Below are 20796 nucleotides of genomic sequence, written 5' to 3'. Positions count from 1 at the left end.
GCAGTGCAGCCCTCTCCCTCTGCCCTGCCTCCCCATCGGAGGTGACAGGCCAGTGGTGCTCAGCTTGTCCTGCAATGTACTGGGGACCTCTGTGTGGTGCACGGCACCTTGGAGGGTGGTATCACAGGGTAGGAACATGAGGCAGGGGAACAGATGATTTGTTTCAATGTTTTGCTGAAGTTGTACAGCAGTTCCTGACCAGATGGAGAAGCGGAAGATGCAGCAAGCCTGCACTCCCCAGTCCGGTGCTGGGCTGGAGCCAATGCATGTGCGTACTGAGATAGGGGCTCTCCTACCTCTCATGGGCCCAGATTTGCTCTCACATGTTCCCACAGCAACAGCAAGGCAACCATATTCCTCCTTCTCTTCTGTGCACACTGATTAAAATCACCTCATCGCAAGTGCCTCAGCTCGAGCACTCAGCCCTTTAATTGCTGCAATGAAGGATACGAATGTAGGCGATTCTGAGGCCAGTAAAGCAGAAAATTAGCATTTAGCGTGAAAATGATACCACTGCATCATCACCAGTGCAAAGCAAACAACACAACCAGCCAGACTGCCTCTTTCCCTCCTTACCTGCACGCTTGGACAAGTTGGGTGCTGCAACAGCCCCATAGCTTCCCACACCCATGGGTCCTGCCCCTCTGAGGCTGCCATCAGGAGACCCTGGGCAGGCAGTGGGCTGCAAGTCAGCATCTGCTTTCTGCTTTTGGACTTTTGATGAAGCAGATTTGTACACTTGCTTCTGAGATAATCCTTCCTCAAATGTCACAAGGGCCACATTAGCCGCCGCATTGATTCCTGCAGTATTTACAGAGCAGAAAAATGCAGCAGGCAGTGAGCATGAGGCTGGAGGGAAGAAACTCGCACCCTTGGGGTGTCCCTTAGGGTGAATCATCATGTCTCAAGCCGGGAGTCAGATCTTCACCTCCTCCAGACCCTTAACTATCTTTCTCCATCGTTAGTGCAAATTCCCCTCAGGCCTTTTCACCTCTTCACTACCTAGGCTGTACTTTTGCCTGGTTGGACGCAAATAAACATTAAAGTGCTGTGTCCATCCAAGCACAAAAGGAAAGGCTGTTTACCAGTCAGGCTGAGATGAAGCCAGCACCCATTCCCAGGGTTTAACCTGCCAGTGGGTCCCACCAGATCAGGGTGTTGGAGTTAGCTGGGACGGAGTTGATGGCTCTGCCTCTGTGGTAGTCACCAAGAAGGAGTATGGATGAGGCCCAGAGGGACGACTCTGGAGCAGGGTCCAGAGCCCTGGGCTTGACACCTGTCAGATAACTGGCAGCAGCATGGGCACCCTTGCTTTGCTGTGAGATTTTGGCCTGTTCAGCCGTGCCCACATCAGAAGTGCCTGGGATTCAAAGCAAAACCCCGAGCTATGGGTCAGAACTTCAAACAGGCTCCAGGATATTGGGGCTGGGGGCAGGAGCTCCTGGTTCCTTCTGGTTGCCAACATGATCTCCATTTCATGTGCAACCCCAAGTAGGAGCATTGTTCGGGTAAATGATAACCAACCTTCCAAACTCGTGAGCAATGCAGGGGTGCCCACCATGTTTGCCCTCCCCAGCCAGGGCTCTGCACATTGGTGGTTTCTACTGTAGAGATAGCTGGCCTCACTTGTGTGGGTGCTTGCACATCCTTGCCAAAAGAGTGTTTCAACATGTTTTGACGTGGACCTGTGACCTCTTCAGGTTCTGAGGAGGTAAGCATTGATGTTAAAGTGCCACAGCTCAAGTCCTCAATTGCAGACAGGCTACCTATTTACGTGGTGGAAGGAGGGTCCTGGTGGTCCCCCACAGTGCAAATACACACACATATGCACACACACACATACACATGTAGTAGCACCAGTGGCCCCAAGTCCCTGCACACCCGACCACACAGTCTGCTGCAGCTCCCCACTAGCCCTGCTGTCCCTATTTCCCCTCCTCAAGGACACCGGTCCCCCAAGCAGCAGCCAGGGGCATGCCACAGTGACTAGTGTTGGTTGCAGCCGAGCTTTGCCTGGCTCCTCAGGCTGTGACATTTTGAGGTTGCCCCTTGCTCCAGGCCCATGGTTCATGGCTGGAGAGGGGCTTGCTGCCCTCGGGCGAGCAGAGACTTCTCCAACTCATTGCAGACAGTGATGCAATTGCTGCCCAGGCATTGCCTGTATCAGTGCTGTGGGGACTATTGGTGAGCAGTGTCCTGTGTCAAGAGTTTGGGCTGTTTATTGCTTTAGTGTACACTCAAAAAAAAAAAAAAAAAAAAAGACCAGTGTGAGATCTGGTTATAAACCACAGACACCCTGAAAAAGGTACACGCCTACACCCAAATACACACACATGCACACAAAACAGCAGTGACTATGGAAGCATAAGAACGAATATTGAGCAGTCACAGAGGGATTTTCAGAATAGTCTGACTGGTTTTTTATTCAATGCCATGTTGTTTGTTGCCGGTTTCTTTTTTTCTTTTTTTCCCCCTGATTTATTTCCTGTGCCTGGGCTTACTATAACAGCAGAAACTAATCAGTGGCCAATGATGATTAATAGACTCTCACACGTTATTAACTCTACATTCAATGGAAGATAATTTTTAAAGATAATGGCAAGAAATGTAAGTGTATGGTGTGGGGGAGAATTGTATGAATGTAGAGGGAATATACACACAAAAGCATGCCACCCCATTTACATTGCACTCGAATTTTTTTTAGAAATATTTGTTATTATCTAGAATGTGTGTGGTATTTCTGCATGTAGATCATATCTTGAAACAAACCCTTCATATGGCTCAGATAAGGAGTTGGGAGAAGAAGTGCATAAATGGGAACATAAATTAATGATGCTTGTGAAGTTGTAATTGAAAGGAGAAATGGGGTCATCTGCTTTCAATATTACTATCCAGTGATTATTAGATGCAGTTAAAGGTGGTGGTACTAGTTTTAGAGGAAAGCCCACCTGCAACTTCATATCCAAAGCTGTGATAGCTCCAAAGGCTTATACAAGGTCTTACAGGGTGATAAAAATGCCTGTCTCTGCATGGACCACGTACCTTGGGTTCTTGCATGGTGCTTCTCCTGCTTGTGTGGGGGCAGGTAGCTCTCTCCTAAGAAGGCACTTTGCAATTTAAGAGCAAAACCTTGAATTAAAGATGTTTCACTGAAAAACATTTTCTCTTCAGATTGCCATCCGCACAGCCCATGGTATCGCTTATGGTTTGTTTTGAAGCAGCATCTTAGCCCCTATAGGTATTTCAGACTGAAAGAGGGGCAGCTGCCCCACCTGCTTGTGCTGGGTGGTTGCCAGCCCTCTTTTTGGAGATGCTCTGTGAAGGAACAGTACTATTCCCTTAGCAGCAGTCACAAGAAAGATAAGAAGAGAAAGTAAGTTGTGGCAGCAGGGCAAGGACAGGCAGCAAATCCCACTGCACCGCAGTCAGCACAAACAGGTAACTTATAGTGCAAGAATTTCATCGAGGGTGAATAAGCTGGAGGAAAGGGAGTGGAAGAGCCACAGGAGGAGCTGCTGCTGTTTTGCACAGTGCCCTGCCCCAGCAACCAGAAACAAAAAAATACCCAAGCCACAGCAACTTTCAAAGTATTCAGAAACAACACAGATAACTAAATCAGTGTTAGCCAAAGGGGTTAAAGTGCTCTAATCTCCAGGAAAATGTCCTCAGAAAAACAGTGCCTCTCCCACTCTATCACTCTGCTCTGTGGACCATGAGACAAAGAGAGAGCCGTACTGCTGGCTTCAGCGACTACAGACAAAACTGCTAAGGAAAAAGATTTGTATTCCTCTGTGCCCACAGCACTGCGCAGCAAAGGGAGAGTGTGAGATGGAGCCTGCTGCGGCTTACATGGCAACAGCCCAGCTGCTAATGGGATCAACTTCGTGAGGTGCTGAGTCCTCCCTGCTCCTACTGATGCCACAAGCATGAAAGATGCTCAGCAGCTCTGCTGACATGCAAAGTGACACTGAGGACATACCCAGCCATAAGGTCCATCTGTGCAACCCCATTGCTAACATAAGGGAAAGAGCAGAGCCCTTATTACTGTGACTGCTGTTGGGGGAAAAACAGAGGCACACTGCAAACTGGAGGCTGGGATGCCGGTTTTAGTGAGGGTGAGCGCTCTTTACTTGTAAATTGAGCACATCTGCTTTGGAAGTGGCCGAGAGGCATAAATATCGAGTATCACGTTGCCAGCTCCTGCTCAAAGTGTGACAGGATCTTAGTGGAAATAAACAGGGGGCTTGGAAATACACAGAAGGAAAAAGTGCTAGAGAAGAAACATATACATCTAAATGAGACGGAAGAAATGAATGATAATTCAAAGATACTGAGCTCCTACTAGAAGCCAGTCCCTACCAAGAAACAAAAATAATATGGAAAAAACTGAGAAGGCAGATTTCATAAAATAAAGTATCCACGAAGACCAGGGAAGGGAATATTTGGAAAATCAGATCACATGCAGATAAACTGAACAGGGTAGCATACATCCAGGGGCCTGACTTTGCAAAGTACCAAGCACTTCCTACAAGGTGCACTCTGTGTTTTATATCACAGCTAGTCAGAAAATCAGGAGGATTTAATTTTTCTCTTTGCTGTGAAACTCTTGTGATGAGAACAAGCAAACCAAAGCTGCTTACCTCCACATCTTCCGTAACAAATTTTGAGTTAAGTACATCGACTAAAATAAAATCTCTGCTACTGAGCCGCTGCTACAATGCCTTTTGCTCCTCTTGCATGGTGGGTGTGCAGGGCACATCTCCTGCAGCACCTTGCAGGCACCTTGCTGCCTGGAGACCCATCTTCAGTGCCCCGTGGGGTGGACGAGTGGCCTGGTGTCTTGAGGAGACAGTCACCAGGGGCCACCCAGGACACAACACCTCTGTGATGCCCTGTGGGAGCATTTCAGACATGGGAGCCATTTTGGCAGCAATAATTTCATTCTCAGCAAAAATAAGTAGAAAATTCCTTGAAGACATCTAAGTTTTGTGCTTTATGTTTCTTTTGTCTGAAAAAATATTTTCCTTCTCAATGACACTTTCAATTTTTCCCCCCCAGGCCTGCTCAACTCATATTAATTTCACAGAAAGCCGGTGGTGTTCAGTCCTTCGCAGGACCTGACCTTGCAAAAAAACCCCAAATCAACAACCAAAACCCACCAAATGCATCACACTGCCAGCTTCCCATGAAAGAAAACAGTGGTCACACTGGCAATTGCTTCCCATATATCTAATTTCATAAGGAAACTTTTGGTGGTTGTAAGGAAGATAGATGAAGATGGAGAAGCATGGGAAGAAGTATACCTAGTCATACGCTTCATTCATTTGGCAGTGCTGAATCAGGGTCTCTGGGCACAGAAGAAATACTAAATATGGGTGTGTTTTCTATGCGCAACTCGAAGCAGTTGAGAATTTCATGTGCAAGAGAAGGTGGAAAGCACTAGGGATGGGCTCTGCTCTGCAGCTGAAATAAACCACACTGATGGGCCCAGAGGCCGTGGCGAGAGGGGAAAACGTACGGGAAGGGCTTAGAAAAAAAAGACTCAGAAAAATGTTGAAAAGAGGTGGAGGAACCAGCTGGCAAGCCAAGATGAAAAGTGCTAAATACACCTAGCTTGGTGGAGCAGCAGCTGGAGCAGCAGCCGGAGCAGGACAAGGTAACGGTGTACAAGCACGTGGAGGAGCTCAGCATCGAGCAAGGAGAGGAACTGCTTTCAGTGGCAGACGCGGGGGAGAGCTGGGCATGAGGGTAATGTGGCAGCGGGACAAAACAAAGCAATCTCAGGCTGACGATGCCAAAGAGCCTCCTGGCAGGAGCTGCCTGTGATATAGTACCCCGTGGGAAGTGGGGAGCACAGGAGGCTGAAAAGACGCCTGGGCAAATCCTGAGCTGCCCTCAGGTGTTGTCTGGGAGGTGGGTGGGTGATGACAGAGGTTTTTCCTGGTGGCAACAGCCAGGCATAGCTGGGAAAGGCAGCTTCTACCAGGAGAAACCGCACAACCTGCCCCGACAGAGAAATCCCCAGCAAAAAACACAAGGCAGTTGCTGGGTTTTAGTTTTCTGCTTCCTTTTCGGGAAGGATGGATGTTTCCTCCTTCTTCTTCAAACAGTTAGTAAATAATTAAAAGAGAGAGACAAAATATTCTCTAAAGATAACCTAGTCTTCTGTTTCCATGGCAACCTCCTTCCTAAGCCAGAAGCCTTTTGCTAGAGTCATATGGCAGAGGGTGAAAGCCCTTTTGCAGGGAGGCAGGAGCAGTGGCATGACCCTGCTGGGAGACGAAGGGAAGACATTGTGCAGTGCCAAAGGACCGTCACAAACCCCAAACTGTGAGAGAAACAACGAAGTTTTTCCTTGCAAGTCATTTCCAGGGACAACTGAGGATAAGCTGAGAGCATCCATTCTAAGGGCTGTAAGTCGCTCCATGAGGTCACCACCACCATCTTTTGATCCTTCTCCACTCTCAACTACCCCAAGTGCAGGCCGTGCTTCTATCAGGAATATCAGAGTACCTTCTAGCACTGCACCAATCTCTGACCTTTTTCCCATTCCTCATGTAAAATTTTTCGCAGCCCACATGACTGCCAGGACAACTTCAAGTTCCACCTCCAAGTCCCTTTATGGGACTTTCCTGGAAAATCTCTGTATATTGAGTTGCCTAGGGTTTGAATGGGTTTTAACTGTTTGGGGTCTTTGGTAAGCCCTACCTCTGGCTTCAAAGCAGCTTTGGGTTTGAGTCTAAGCCTTGTGCAGCCCAAGTTCATTGTTCTGTCATTTGGGGACTGACTAACCTCCTTCCCTGAGAATGTGAAACCACGTGTCTTGTCTCTCCTCTCTGCCCACAGGACAGCAGGCAGGGGCAACTCCCCCAAAGAACAACTAGTGCAAAAAAACCATTTAAAAACCCTTATTATTGCTTTAATAAGTCTGGATCAGCATCCTTTATGCAAGGACCAGGACCTGGGCTCTCCTGTCCTCTCCCCACAAGCCTGACCTCTCTGCAGTCAGTGTGCACGCTTGCAACACAACAAGCACTCCTTCCAGCAAATAAATCAAGTCCACAGAGTAATTATCCTTTTTCTGGCTGTTGGTTCCATTTGACGCACTTGCTGTTTACAGCCTCAGTTTGTAAGATGCAGCAGCTGCTTAAAAATCAGACAGGTCACAATAAAACCAGAACGTCTGTTTTGTACTGCCCACTTCACAATATTTCATATGCCAGCTGGGAGAGCTCTGGGAAGGCTGCAGGGGGAAAAAATGGGACAGGAATCCCCAAGGGATCTCTACTCCTTCTTTGAGCGGCACACCAGCCTCCAAACTTCCCCACCTCCATTGGGCTGCTATCCTCTCCCCACTGCCCTTCTCACTTGGTCTTCTCTGACACACCTTAGTGGAGCTTCCCTGGATAGCAGATGGCATCCAAAATTCTTTGTGGCCCCCAGGTGGCTGGCTTTCCTACCCACCTGCAAACCTGGGAAGGGTACAAAACCTTGGAGTTGCTGCAGGAGGAGATCCAGGCTGGGCCCCTGGCTGGGCAGTCATACCACTGGAAAGGCAAGCCTCCGGAGGTCTTGCTGCAACCATGCCAGGAGAGGATCATGTCTGCCAGGTCAAATCATGGATCCTGAGGCAGGTCATAGTTTGAGGAGTCATTCTGCCGTTGCCCTTTGCACCACAGCCCTCCCCACTCACACTCCCCTGCAAGGCAGAGGCAAGGAGAGCTGCAGTTCTCCTTCTCCCTCTCCCCCGTCTCTCCAGCCTAGTGAGCCAGTTAGCCTGGACACAACACACATAAACATCCTTACATTTGCGTGCACACACACACACACACGTGCGCACATGCCAGTATTCCCTGCTCTCCATGTCTGTGGTTGGCACTGAGCAGGACTCTGGTCCCAGCTACACGGATGCAAATCAGGAAAACGCCAGAGGATGAAGGTGATGCTGGAGAGGAGGCAGAGCCGCCACCGAGCTGAGGATGTTCTTGTAGGGTCTTCCTGCTGGGACCTGGAACAGGGTTAGCCCTCGGCCAGGGGACTGACTACGTTTTGTGTTGTTGAAGCTCCCTTTGCTTTTATTTGTCTTTTTTAAAATTCTAGGTTTTCTCTTTTTTAATATATATAGCTATAGATACAAAAATAACAGATAGGTTTCTCTAGAGACGATTTTTGCACCTTTGGGCTTCTAAAATAAAATATCACAATTACTGCAAATGAAAGGGGGAAAAGTTCAACTTTCTCTCCCTTTTTTCACCTCCCCCTCCCCTTCTACCCTAACCTCTCCCACTCCAAATTTTCCCACGTATCTTGTAATTTTTTTCCTTTAGTAGTTTTCTTTCTTTGGAAAATTAAAAAAAAAAAACAACCCCAAATCAACAAAAACCCAACAAAAATATGCCATGTAGCCCCCATCCCCTCCTCCCATGAGCATGCCTGCTGTGTTCACACACTCCCTTCAAAGCAAGGCTTTTCACCTCAAAACGTTTCCCATATTCCATGCCTGTTTGCTTTTCCCTGCTGCTGGGGTCAGATTTTCACATGGTGTAAGTCAGCGTGAACACACCTCAAGCCAGAGCTCTGCTGCTTTACACCGACAGAAGCGCACAATCGCGTTTTTCCAATTTACACTCGACCTGAAGACCTGGCCCACAATTTTTAATGTTTGAAATGGAAGCATGGACGATAAGGAAGTTCCCAGAAACAGGCAAGGCAAACCCCAGACACTCTTCCCTTGCTGCTCACCCTGCTTCCCTTCCCTTTGCCCCCACCCTCCTTGTTTGGCATAGCACCTCCTTCAGCCCCCGTTTGCTTGTTCCTCCTTAGCACTTTCTGAAATTCATAATCTCTCGGTAAAAAAAATAAATAAATCAATCTCTCTGTATATGTATATAACTAAACAGCTGCCACGCTGCAGTCACCTGGCTGGAGGGTCATGCCCCTCCCAGCCCCATGGCCTTTTCTCGTCACTATAGTCTCTGTGGTGATGGTCCAAGTCTTGCCCTCAGGCAGGACTGTTCCCGTATTGCTTGCACTCTCCCATGCCTCTGAGGTACGGTACCAGAGTATTTATTATATATATATATATATATATATATTTATGTATATATATATATTTATAAATTTTTGTTTGCCTGGTTCTTTTTCTTGCAAATCCTTTGGAACTGCTGCTGGGGAGAAACTAGTGAAACATGCTCCCCATGCCGGCGGCCGAACGCTCCCTCCCTGTACTCCAGGGACCCTCATCTGTTCCTCTTGCTGACTCCATCGCCAAGCTCCAGCTCAGATGGGAGTGGGGAGCTGTGGTCCCCTGTCCCCAGTCTGCTGGGGCCATCTGGCTCTTCTCCTTCCCTGGGTGTGGGGGTGTCCTTGCAGAAGTCTGTCACCCAGGAGGGCATTGAGAGGAAGCCCCGGGGGTCAACGGTGTAGAAGGGCTTGGTGTGGTGGGCAGCAGGGCGGCGGGGCAAGGGGCTGGCATGGAGGCTGCTGGTGCTGCTACACTTCTTCACCAGTGTCAGCCCTGGTGGCGGGGGTGAGAAGAGGGAGGTCAGTGAGAGGCTACTGAGGGTCTCCGAGGGCTCACTGTTGTTGCCTCCCCCCCGCAGGCTGCTGCCCGCCCCCTCCTCATCCGAGGGGTCCATGGAGTCATGGTGGGTGCAGCCGGGGCTGGTGCTCCCACCGCTGCTGTGGCTGCGCTGGTGACGACCGATACTTCGCAGGCTGAAGAGCCCTCGGCCCCGCAGGCTCCGGCGGCGGGAGGCAGGAGAGAGAGGGGCTGCCAGGGGTCTTTGGCTGCCAGCAGCTGGCATGGGGCACAGAGCCACCGGGAGGTCCAGGGTGCACTGGGGAGAGTCACTGAGGTTGAGGCTGTCCTCCAGCGTGGTCTGCAGGCTGCCCACCGAGCTGCTACTCCGGCTGTCCAGCGAGGTATCGCTCTCAGGGGCCTGCGGACCAGGAGTGTGAAAACACAGTTCTCAGGAAAGAGACAGACAAGGGGCAAGAGACTTTGCCCCTACCTTTTTTTTCCTTTCCTTTTTTTTTTTTTTTTTTCTCCCCTTGAGTACCTTGGTGTGTGAAAATAAACCACAATTACAGAAAAAGGGGAAAAACTCCAATTCCTCTCTCACTTTCCTCTTCTGGAGAGGGCAGCTACCTGAGCAATTCTACAAAGCACCAGCCATGCAACTTGCCCAGGGTGTTCCCTTCTGGAGGAGGAGGAAAGGTTTCAATATTTTGATCTCTGATTTCATTTTGCTCTAGGATGAATCTTCCCCTCCCATGTGAAATGGTCCAACCAAAGGGAAGGGGTGCTGGGTCTGTGAGTCTGCAGCCCCTGTTGCTGGGTTGTCCCTAGCCACTGGTGGTTCACATGGCAGCGAAGCTGAGGCTCCCTGCGGGTCCTCGCTCTCAGATTCCCTGTGAACCTACCATGCAGGCTGCAGACACATCAAAACCACCAGCTGGCCAGAAATCATAGGACTTCTGTACATAGACATGAGGCTCTGTACATAGAGCTTATTAAAAAATCAGCAATGTTTGGGGACAGAAAAGAGGCCTCATGGTTCTTCTGACCAGCACTAGTGGCAATGATGGTATTTAGGGCAGAAAGGTAAGGTCCCCTTCCAGCAGGAAGGGGAAAGAGTCTTAATTTCCTTGTATCGGGGCTCAGTTAATTAATCTGCATTTCATTTGTTTCTAGGAAATTGGTCTGTTCTATGAGATCGTCACTGGGACACAGCACTGGGAATGATGCATATAGGACTGGAAGCGGTCGGTTGAACCATAGCTATTTAATACAGCCTGCGCATCACCCAATCAACCAGTTGTTTACCAATTTCTCCTTTACAACAGTTCAGTACTTTTGCCCCAGTGGTATGCCAGCTCCAGAGCTCTCTCTTCATGTCTAAACTAACACCAGAAGTTTCAACACTGCAACAACTCAGCGGTCTCAGCATGAGGCTAAATTTATCCTTGGTGGATTTATACACATTTGTATTGTGCCAACAGTGTCTGTCACACAGAACCGAATAACATATGATTTTTTTTTTTTTTTTTTTTTTTTTTTTAGTTTGTCTGGAATAGAGTGTCCCTCTCCTCCTCAAACAGGAATTGTTCATGGAGTATCTTCCAAGAACAATGAGAGGGATCTCTATTGGACTTTCATGTCTGCCTCCTCTGCTCTTCAGAGACACTTGATCTTCCCTCAACACTTTTATTCTTCTCTTTCATTAGTGAGAAATAGCTGCCTTTTCAGAAATACTTTTCTGGGATGTAAGAGCTAATTAGGCAGGGGAAAACAGCGAGCTCAGGGATGCGGTGTGTGGATGTGGCACGAAGGGCTTTGGAGAAGGCAGGTGGGGAGAAGCCTGTTCCAACCAAGAAGGTGCATGATCTAGAGTCATGGTGCTATGAGGAGCCGAGAAGGCTGTGTGGCTGCCATCTCCCTGGCTCACACTCCGGTTGCTGTGCATGCAGGCGTCTGCTATGCACTTGGTGCAGAAGAACCAGGGGTGAGCTAAAAGGTGATGTGATTTTATCTTCATGTGGGGCTAGCTGTAGCTGTCAAACTATTTTTTGATCCAAAGCAGAACATACGATTTCAGGGGGCGAGAGCTATACAACATCCCTTTGCTATACAACCCTCTCTCCTCCTTCCTGCACTCTGCAGTCCACTGTGCTCCTCCAACAGGCTAGATCCAGAGGTCATCCAGCCCATGACAACAGCTGCCTCTCTCCTTCCTCTGCCCTCCTCCCCATTCAGCCCCCTCTGTTTTGGTGTGATGTGAAGATCAAGCTTTCCCAGTATAAGGAAGCGGAGGTCCTCACCTGGTGGAGAAGTGAACAGTTCACACTCGGAGATCTCAGTGATGCCCATGAGCCTTGCAGAGAGATCTTAGGAAGGCTGCGTGGACATGAGGCTTTCTCAGGCCCTGTCTGGGTGGCAGAGATGGCTGGGTGGAAAAACTCTGTTGTTACAGGTAACAGAGGGCAAGACGGACCTGGAGAGAAGGGGCTGGAAGGGACTGACAAAGCACCAAAATAAATGGAGAGGAAAACAGAAACAGGGAAAAAAAAAAAAAAGAAGTTGAAGAGTCTTCCAATTTGTTTTGGTGCCTTTGCTGCTGTTACACCAAGGTTCCTGCAAGTCCAGTATACGGAGGATATTTAGTAACACATGTTCCTGGCCAAGAAGCCTCAGTCTGGTGTTCACACCATGGGTCCTGCTTTCTACACAAGGACCAAAATCTGTGCCAGACCTGGAAGATCTAACACAGCTCAGAGCCATAAAGCAACAGCCCAGCTTGCCTTTTCTGTTGCTGCTCTCACAGAAAAATGCTGAGCTGTAAGGCCTTGATTCAACTATATATCATTGCCAGAGAACTTTCATCCCAGATCCTGCAAGGCAAGGGATGAAGTGAGATAAATAAACTGGTGATTTGGGAAACCTGAGGACCACAGGAGGCCAGAGAATGATCAAGAGTAGAACTGGAGCACTTCCACCGAGAGCAGACACGTATTACATTCCCTGAACCTGTACCTGAGAAGCCTGGTCTCAGGGGGCAGCAATGTTTTACCATGCCAAGTGAGCACAGTTCATCCAGCTGGCTGGTCAGGGCTGTCTGTCCCCACTCTTCTCTGACCATGCATGGGTGCACTACTGTGAATGGGAATCGGCTCTTTTATGATACTTCACACAGGCAAGTCTGAGGGAGGATATAAGATCTAGCAGCAAAAGAAGGAACTGCTCCTCACCCTATTCCCGAAGACTGGCATACTGAAAGCTAATTCTTGGTTAGTGCATCCCCATGTCACATTAATTCTATTCCTGGCAGGGGGAAGGCAGGAGAAAGGCAGATGAGCTGAACCAACCCACACTTTCAGCAGACCTAGAAAATTATGAGAGCCATGCTCACCTTTGGTGCTTTCATGCTTTAACCAAGACTCGACTGAGTTGAAAGGAGTTTTCTCCATTTCACACAGGTAACTGTCTGGGTTTGTAGAGCCATCTGCACTGGATATTGGGAGTAGGCATTCCCCCAGATCACCTACCCCATTGGAGTCAGGGCTGCCCTGGCCATCCTGCTGGAAAAAAAATAAGTGAGGACAAAGACTTGTGAAATTTAATGGCAAATGACAGAGCAGACTTGTAAAAGCCTCAGGAAGGGCTGATTCTGAAGATGCCTTCAAGCTAGGGAAGACATGCTCAGGTTTCCAGCCCGAATCCCCTAAATTTAGGTTCATTCAGAGAAAGTTACTGACAGGAGCGAAAAGAACTTTCAAAAACTTACATCTCTCTTTTTCTCCTCAAATCCTTCTCCACGATATGTTTCTATAGAGAAGCTCTTGAAAACTGACCAGAATTAATATACCTCAGCAGGGACATTTGGATAAACACAGAGCACTTCAAATGAGCAGGGGCAGAAATACAGAGCACGGTGCAACATGCCCACGACTGGCTGGGGCTAACCTTGATCTCCTTAGGACTCAGCTGAGAAGTGCTGCGATTGTCTGACTCATCTCCTAGAAGGATGGAAGAGGACTTGTCTGAGTTGAGAGATAAGGCTTCCATTTCAGCCAGCTGGACCTGCAGGAAGGGAAAGGAGCTGTCACAGGTCATGCCTGGCATCCACATTTCAAGCAGTCGCTGTTTATGGTGGATAAGTGAAGGCCTGTAGACCTGAGATCAATTTTAGGTTATATTCCTTGGATACATCAGGTACTGCCTAACCCAGACCTGGGCTAGGCAGGAGAATCCACTTTTTAAGGAAGGTTGAACATATGATTTGCAAGCAGTGCACCACCAGTCCATGCTCCTTTCGTGTCAGAATTGGAAGAAGGAGTCCTGAATCTGTCCCAGCGATATGGCTGGCACAAGGCCTTGCAAGTAAAGCCGGGGGGGAGAGCGCTCCCTCAGACCGGTGACAAGGCAGTCTGCTCTGCTGGGGGATGAGGAGTGGACCCCTCTCTGAAGGCGCCACAGACAGCCTTGTTTAAACATGAAAGTGCTTTCATTCCAGGGATATTCATGCCTCTTGCAGTCCATGCCAGTATCATGCTTTTCATATTCTCTTACCTTCATCACTGAAACCCTGTTTCCCTCCAGCTTCCCTGTGTCTTCCCTCTCTCCTCACCTCTAACCTACCCAAGACCTCAGCTAACACCATCTCCCATCCTGCTCTACATCCCTAAACTCACCCCTCCCACCCACTTGTGCTCTCTTCCTTTCTGAAACCAAGTCTGACCACTGCATCTTTCTCATCCTTGTGCCTCAGCTCCACTCCAGTCCCATGCCTGACCTTGCTTCATCTTTTGGCCCGTTTCATACTGCATGTGCCCTTCTCCCATCCTCTTTACTCCAAGCTTTCAATTCCCCTCTGCCTGACATCTCTTTCCCACTATGCCTGAAAAACATCTCCTTTTTCTAGTAGCCTAAGCAGCTGCCCTGTCACCCCTCTGCTTGGCTTTCCATCACTGGTCTCTAGAGTCCCACCAGTTCCCACCACTAGCATTTGACTCTTGAGAGCTATATTCTGAGTTGTCTCAGTCAGGACAGCTTGCTTCCTGGCCATTTATCTTGTCCTCCCCTGTGCTTGAGTTTGTAAGAGGCGGGTACAGCTTTTGTGCTATAAGAGCAGATGGAACATTTGGAGAGATGATTCCTTCGAGCTGGGAGTTTAGTGGCTTGTACCAATGCCAGAGACTGGAAGAGGTCTCAATCCAAGGGATAATGCACTTTGAATAAACAGGATGGAAAACTAGAGATGGATTTAAATAAAGGGCAGAAATGACATCCTTATTTGGGATATTATTCTGACACAGGAACATGGTGCCATTCAACCATGAAGAGAGTCCAAAACCGACAACTGCTGCTCAGAGTGTGAATGCACCGGAGAGGCCACAATGAAGTTATGTCAAGCACGCTACACAGCCACCAGTCAGCAACTACTTGTGCAGAGAAACACAGTCTTCATTCAGTCCCACTTAACGTGCGTACTCATCCTTTACTCGCCTAAGTGCTTGTTACACCAGAACAGCCTTACAGCTGTGCTTGTAGAGATGCGAGCGTGAAATGTAATAACATCTGTGACTACCTTCTCTGTCCATAAAAAAGGGTTTCAACAAAAGCCAGAATAGTCTGTTCTTCACTGAACCACTTGCTCACAAATACTGTCCACCCTGGGATCTACACAAAAAACATAATCAACAAAGTCACGAATAGATAAACTTCATGTGTGGGAACACAGTTCACTGCTGCTCACTGGCAAACTCCTGCCACTGGCTAAACACACTATCAGCCACCTATACACAGGTGTCTAACTGTCAACCAGCCCAAAAGTGAAAGGAAAGCAATGACAAGAGAAGAGGTTAGCCACATGAAAAAAAGATGTTTTGTTCTTATAGCTTCCTTTAGTGCAGAATATTTAAACATCTTCTGGATACAGATGAGGAACAAAACTTTTAGAAACTGCAGTGGGGGGAGAAGGGGCTGTTCACTAGGAACACAATCCATGAAAACTGCCAGGGATATCAGCCTGAGACACTGAACCACACACACATATCCCTTAGAAAATAACTGGCTGCAGATACAACATACCTTTAAAAACAGAGCCATGATTACAAAAATCCTTAATTGTACAAACAATTGGTTTGACAATGAGATGCCAGCAGCGCAACTGGGAAAGATGCTGAGCGCTTCTACTCAATATAACAAAAAGCTTAGCACATATTGATAACTTTGAGCATACATTAAGTGTTGTGTCCATCCACTGTGCTCAGCATCTTGACGGGTTAAACTACAAATGAAATGGGAGTGAACATTTTTGGCTAATATGCAAATTTTGTCAAAAGGGCAGAGTTAAGGTGATTTGGTGGGCAGCAAGCATACTATTTTATTCGAACCACATGTATCAAATAGGATCAGATAAAAACTGTTTTGCCTATATAACTTGCTGTCGATTGCTTCTGAGATAGTACAATTCTCTCTATGTGTACAATGCACATTTGGATATGTTGATGTACCAGAGTACACTCTAATTTAATGACTATGTGCATTGCTGGTATTAGTGCTGGGACAAGCCTAGTTGTGACTCCACGTAGTGATTTCCTGTTGGAATTTCCTCAATGGTTTTCATACTATGCAATATGAAGAGAAGGTCATGATAAACCGTGACTTAAAATCCTGAGCTGTAGTTTTGATTCATATGATCAGAAATAAAATATCTACATTTTACTACTGAAGTTTTTCCTGCAGATACAGATAATTTCTTTTTGATTCCACATTTTAGATATATTGAAATAACAATTTTGAAAAATAATTTATGGCTCTATAACAGCCATTAGAAAATATGATCTAAGAATAGTTCTTTGGTTGTGATTATTCTGTTAAACTCTTCACTGTGGCGGTGGGTTGCACTTGAAGATTTTTCCTTGCTGGAAAGGTAAGAAAATCTGTTGTTGTCTTCACTCCTAGGCAGGATACTGAAGACTGTCTGGAAGGTTTTCAAACGCAAATTACCTAATTTCTGGGTAATCACTCTGAAATGCCTTAGAAGACCTAATTTTTCTGAGAAGGCTGAGCACCAACTGCTGAATATAAGGACATACATAAAGCAGTGGAAATTGCAGTTAACTGAAAACTAGTTATTTGGCTACATGAATGCAGTATCCATTTGTGAAGTGTTGCAGTACTGATAAACTACAGCAACGTTCGCATTTTGATACTTTCAAAAGGAAGCTAGGGGACAAGCAGGGGAAAAGCTGAAAAAAATTAGAGCATCAGAATTAGGCATCTGAAGCCCAACAAAATGTTGTTTTCTTCAAACATGGACAGAGCAATCAGTGAATGAGAGCTCTCTTCCCAAGTTTTCTGGTTTCTTTATAAGGAATAGCAACATATCAAATTAGTTACGGGGAAGGAGATGATGAAGGTTGCCAGTGATGTACTTATTTACTGTCAGATGAGCCACGCTACTGTTACAAGCCTGACCATAATCATAGCACATAAATACAATAAAATTATTTCAGAAACAAAATTAATTCTTCTACTCATCTAACTTCTTCCAGTCTACTTTGCTCCTGAAGTTTCACAACCTGAAAAGACTAATTGCTTAGGAAGTAGTTTTCCCAAGCATCTACTAACTTTAGAAGCACACGTCTAAGCCATTTGGTGTCCTGCTCTTAGGAACAGCCCATTTGTCAACTAACAGGTTCTAAATCAGGAGACTCTCAAACTTTCTCAGTGGACCCATTTTTATTTAGTTTTTGCTGAAACTAATTAACTGGTTTTCACCACAAACCAATCCTTGCTCACAGATGGTGACTATTCAACAAGACATTTGAGCACGTGCTTAATTCATCAACCTCAACAAGGAATAGGCAAGCACATGCTTAAAATTAGGACAAAACACATGCTTAAATTTCCCACTGAATCACTCCTGAGTGCTGTCATTGGGATAAGGTCCTTTGAGTCTTCCATACAACATGAGCTTGAACCTCTGCTTTTCTTGCAGAACTGAACACAACAAGAGCTGCCAGGACACCTTCAGAGTCATTTCTCTACAGCTCATTCAGTCCTCCTGACCTGTGTCCTGGCACATCTCACCTTTCCACCACCTCAAACATCCCCCCATGACTAAGGAGGGCAGGCCTGTACTGTAGACATAGCGATTCATGACAGATGACAAACACAAGTCAACAAGCTCTCTGTCTACACAATCTACAGCCAGGAGCACACATCGGACGACCTGCGGGCATGTGGGTGTAGGTGTGCAGGTCTTGGGGGGAAAGTCCCCTCACACATCCTCGTACGCAGGTTACCTCTTGCTTGTCATGGTTACACTTCTCGCACATGGCCGGCGAGGAGTAATGATGGAAGACGGAGCCCGATAGGTTATCGATGATCATTAACTCCCCGTCGAAGGAGTCCTTAATAATTAAAGAGACACTGTCCAGCCATAAGTTCTCCTAGGGGACAAGAAAGGGGGGAGGATGGGAGAGATCATTTTAAGAATGCCGAGGTTTTTTGCTTCAAGGTTTCACGTGAATTTGGGTCTGGGTTCTCCACCCTGACTTGTCTGGAGCAGCACCTTATTCTGCAGGTACCTGCACAGGGTCACTGGGGGACCATTTGCTCCTTGGGATGTGTAAAGGTGCCGGAGTTCAATGCAAAAAAAAAAAAAAAAAAAAAAAAAGAGAAAAAGGAGGGACTGTCTTCACTCACTGTCAGTGCACCATGGCACTGCTCATGCCTCCCTTCCAGTTCTGCTGGAGTGCCTCACTCTTGATCCGTCATTTCCCCTGCGCTCTCCTCCTGAGCTCCCCTGTCAAATTTGCTCCTAACGCACCTTTAGTAGATCTGCTCCATCCCTCCTCTGCTGGCCCTCAGGTTCCTACACCATGATGACAATGAACAGGACCTGCTGCTGTCACAACCTTGTCCCCACACAATACTACCAACTCAAAAGTCCATTGCTGAAAGCAAACCTTTCACCCTGAGGTGGAAGAGTCTATCTGCTACTGCTAAGGCCACAGTCATCTAGGCTGCCCAGCTTCTCCCCACAGCTACTTGCTGCAGTCTGTTTGGTAAGCTCAAAGGTGTACTTACCTGTGCTGGAGAGTAACATCTCGTGCATAGACGTCCTTCAGGATCTGTTCTCCCACTGCTTCCCCCTGTTCCTGCTCCTTTTCTTTGTCTTGACTTCAGGGAGCCTGACTTGCGTGAGCACAGCCCATGCGCAATTTCCAGCTCAATCTCAGCATCCATCTCTGCATCCTCCTGGGCCTCCTTGTTGCTGTCGTCAAGATGTTTCATGAGCACAGCTACCACCACATTGATGAGGACAAACTGGGCTGTGAGCACAAAGCTGACAAAGTACAGTGGGGAGATGAACTGCAGGTTGCTGAGGCAGCTCCGGTCATCATGGCTGCAGTCACGCAAGGTATCCTTGAGGGGAAGTTGGGTTTGAGACAAAATGATGGAAGGAAGGAAGGAAGGAAGGAAGGACTAAAGTAAGAATACAAGCTTGGTTGCTCTTTCTGTCAAAAAACACTGATGCAAATGGAAAGAACAAGGCAAACATTTCTATCACTGGGATCATGAGGTCCTCAAAAATCCTTGACACTATCTAATCATGTGCTCTTTGCTTCAAAGAAAATATGTCCAAAGGTATACAGAGCAAACTACTTCCAGACGATCACATGTTGCTGCCACTGTAGCCCCACACATGTGAGCAAGAACAAAAATGAGCAGTCTGGTACTGCCTTCTCCTACTCAGACTCAAAAGCACCATATGTGCTCAAAGAACGTTCCTCTCTCCATGTCCTTTAATGGAAGGAAGTATTTAGTTCAGATTGCCCTGGTAGCTCTGCAGATGGGTGCCATGTCCAATGCACCCACATTCAGCTTTGATAACAGGCCTTATGGGATATTCTCTCTTAGCCTGGACATTCTTCTTGTTCCTCCCAAAGAGAATTTGCACTTTTCTCAGCCAGGTGTCTGTAGGACTAGATGAGCCCAAGGTGTGAGTTACCATGGTGGGGAAGGACATTCTGGCCCAAGCAGGGACCTTATCTAGTAGCCCAGCTGCTACATTCCTTCCCTTTTCTAGCCCAAGCAATGCTGAACAGAGCACACATCAGAATTTCTCCTCCCCCACAATAAGAACATCCACACCCCTGAGTCCCAGTTACCTTCATGATCCCGTTCCAGTTGTCACCTGTGGACACCTGGAAGAGTGTGAGGAAGGCCATCCCAAAGTTCTCAAAGGTGGCGTGGCGGCTCATGCCCTCGCAGGGGTTCTCATCATTGCATACTGAAAGGAAGGGGATCGCAGCTATCAGTGGAGGACACACTGCCAGCTCTGAGATCAACAGCAGGAACTGGGGAACGGGACTTCAGGCTTCTCACAGTCTGGACACCTCAGGTAATGGCATCAGCACCCTGCCCAACATTTGGATGTTGCCCAGCAATACAGAAAAATCCCTGATGGCCCAGCCCCGGGATATCAGGCAGTGTAACTTAGTTGCTCAGGGGTATCCTCCCAATTGCCATTGTGCTGCCTTTCTTCTTGATCAATATTCCATGGCAAGAGATGTAAACTTTCCCTGAGTTTTTCTTGTAATCTTGAAGGGAATATCAATGTAGGCAGTGCAGAAAAAGCAAAAGTTCAAGAATGAAAGACAAACCAGACACTACTATTACTTTGTTAGGCTATTAGGACAATAACAATTTAAAGGGAAATTCCTCTTACATCAATTACACACAAGGGAGAATAAAGGCCATCAAGTAATTCAGTCCCTTTATTCAATAAGTACTGATTTTGAGAAACCTCAGCTTCCCAGTAGGACTGTAGCTCAGACTGGAGTGTGGTTTGTCTGAGACTTACCCAGTTTTCCAAAGAGCTCCACTCCTAAAGCAGCGTAGATGAAAAAGAGGAGCATGAAAAGGAGTCCGAGGTTTCCCACCTGAAAGCAAACAGCATGGTCAGCCTGCCCCAAAGACCATTTCATCTGTATAGGCAAGTGTTTCTGTCTTTCAAAGCCTGAAGAGAACATCAGCAAATTCCCGGTGTACAAATGCAACCAAACAATTGCTCAACACTTGGGAAATCACAATGATGGAACTGGTTGCAACTGGACTTGAAGGATACTCTTTTCCCAGTTGCCTCCACTTCAGCACAAGCTATAGCCAGGGCTGACTAAAATGTGCAGTGTCTGGGCCAGGTGAAGACAAGCACATTGGAGCAGGGGCACAGAGGGTGAAGCCAGTTTGGCTGGATCAAGGAGAAGATATGGATTACA

The 20796-nt window shown here is 47.3% G+C and overlaps 1 protein-coding gene across 2 annotated transcripts in view; it reads right to left on the bottom strand.

Annotated features, from left to right (window-relative positions):
• Positions 1-9239: 9239 nt before the first annotated feature.
• The window catches only part of CACNA1I (calcium voltage-gated channel subunit alpha1 I), a 158799-nt gene continuing 147242 nt past the window's right edge, over positions 9240-20796 (bottom strand). For both annotated transcript variants that reach the window (XM_086469345.1, XM_086469351.1), the window contains exons 29-36: positions 20382-20460; positions 19687-19808; positions 18602-18940; positions 17815-17961; positions 13466-13582; positions 12912-13080; positions 11824-12020; positions 9240-9941 (exon numbers count right to left, since the gene is read on the bottom strand). In XM_086469345.1, coding sequence (XP_086325471.1) covers positions 9240-9941; positions 11824-12020; positions 12912-13080; positions 13466-13582; positions 17815-17961; positions 18602-18940; positions 19687-19808; positions 20382-20460 — 1872 coding nt within the window. The remainder of the gene's footprint in view (positions 9942-11823; positions 12021-12911; positions 13081-13465; positions 13583-17814; positions 17962-18601; positions 18941-19686; positions 19809-20381; positions 20461-20796) is intronic.

This window comes from Leptosomus discolor, chromosome 1, assembly GCF_034619465.1.
Source record: "Leptosomus discolor isolate bLepDis1 chromosome 1, bLepDis1.hap2, whole genome shotgun sequence".
Taxonomy (NCBI): Eukaryota; Metazoa; Chordata; class Aves; order Leptosomiformes; family Leptosomidae; genus Leptosomus; species Leptosomus discolor.
Note: the sequence above shows the minus strand (reverse complement) of the source record. Positions and strands in the feature narration are given on the sequence as shown.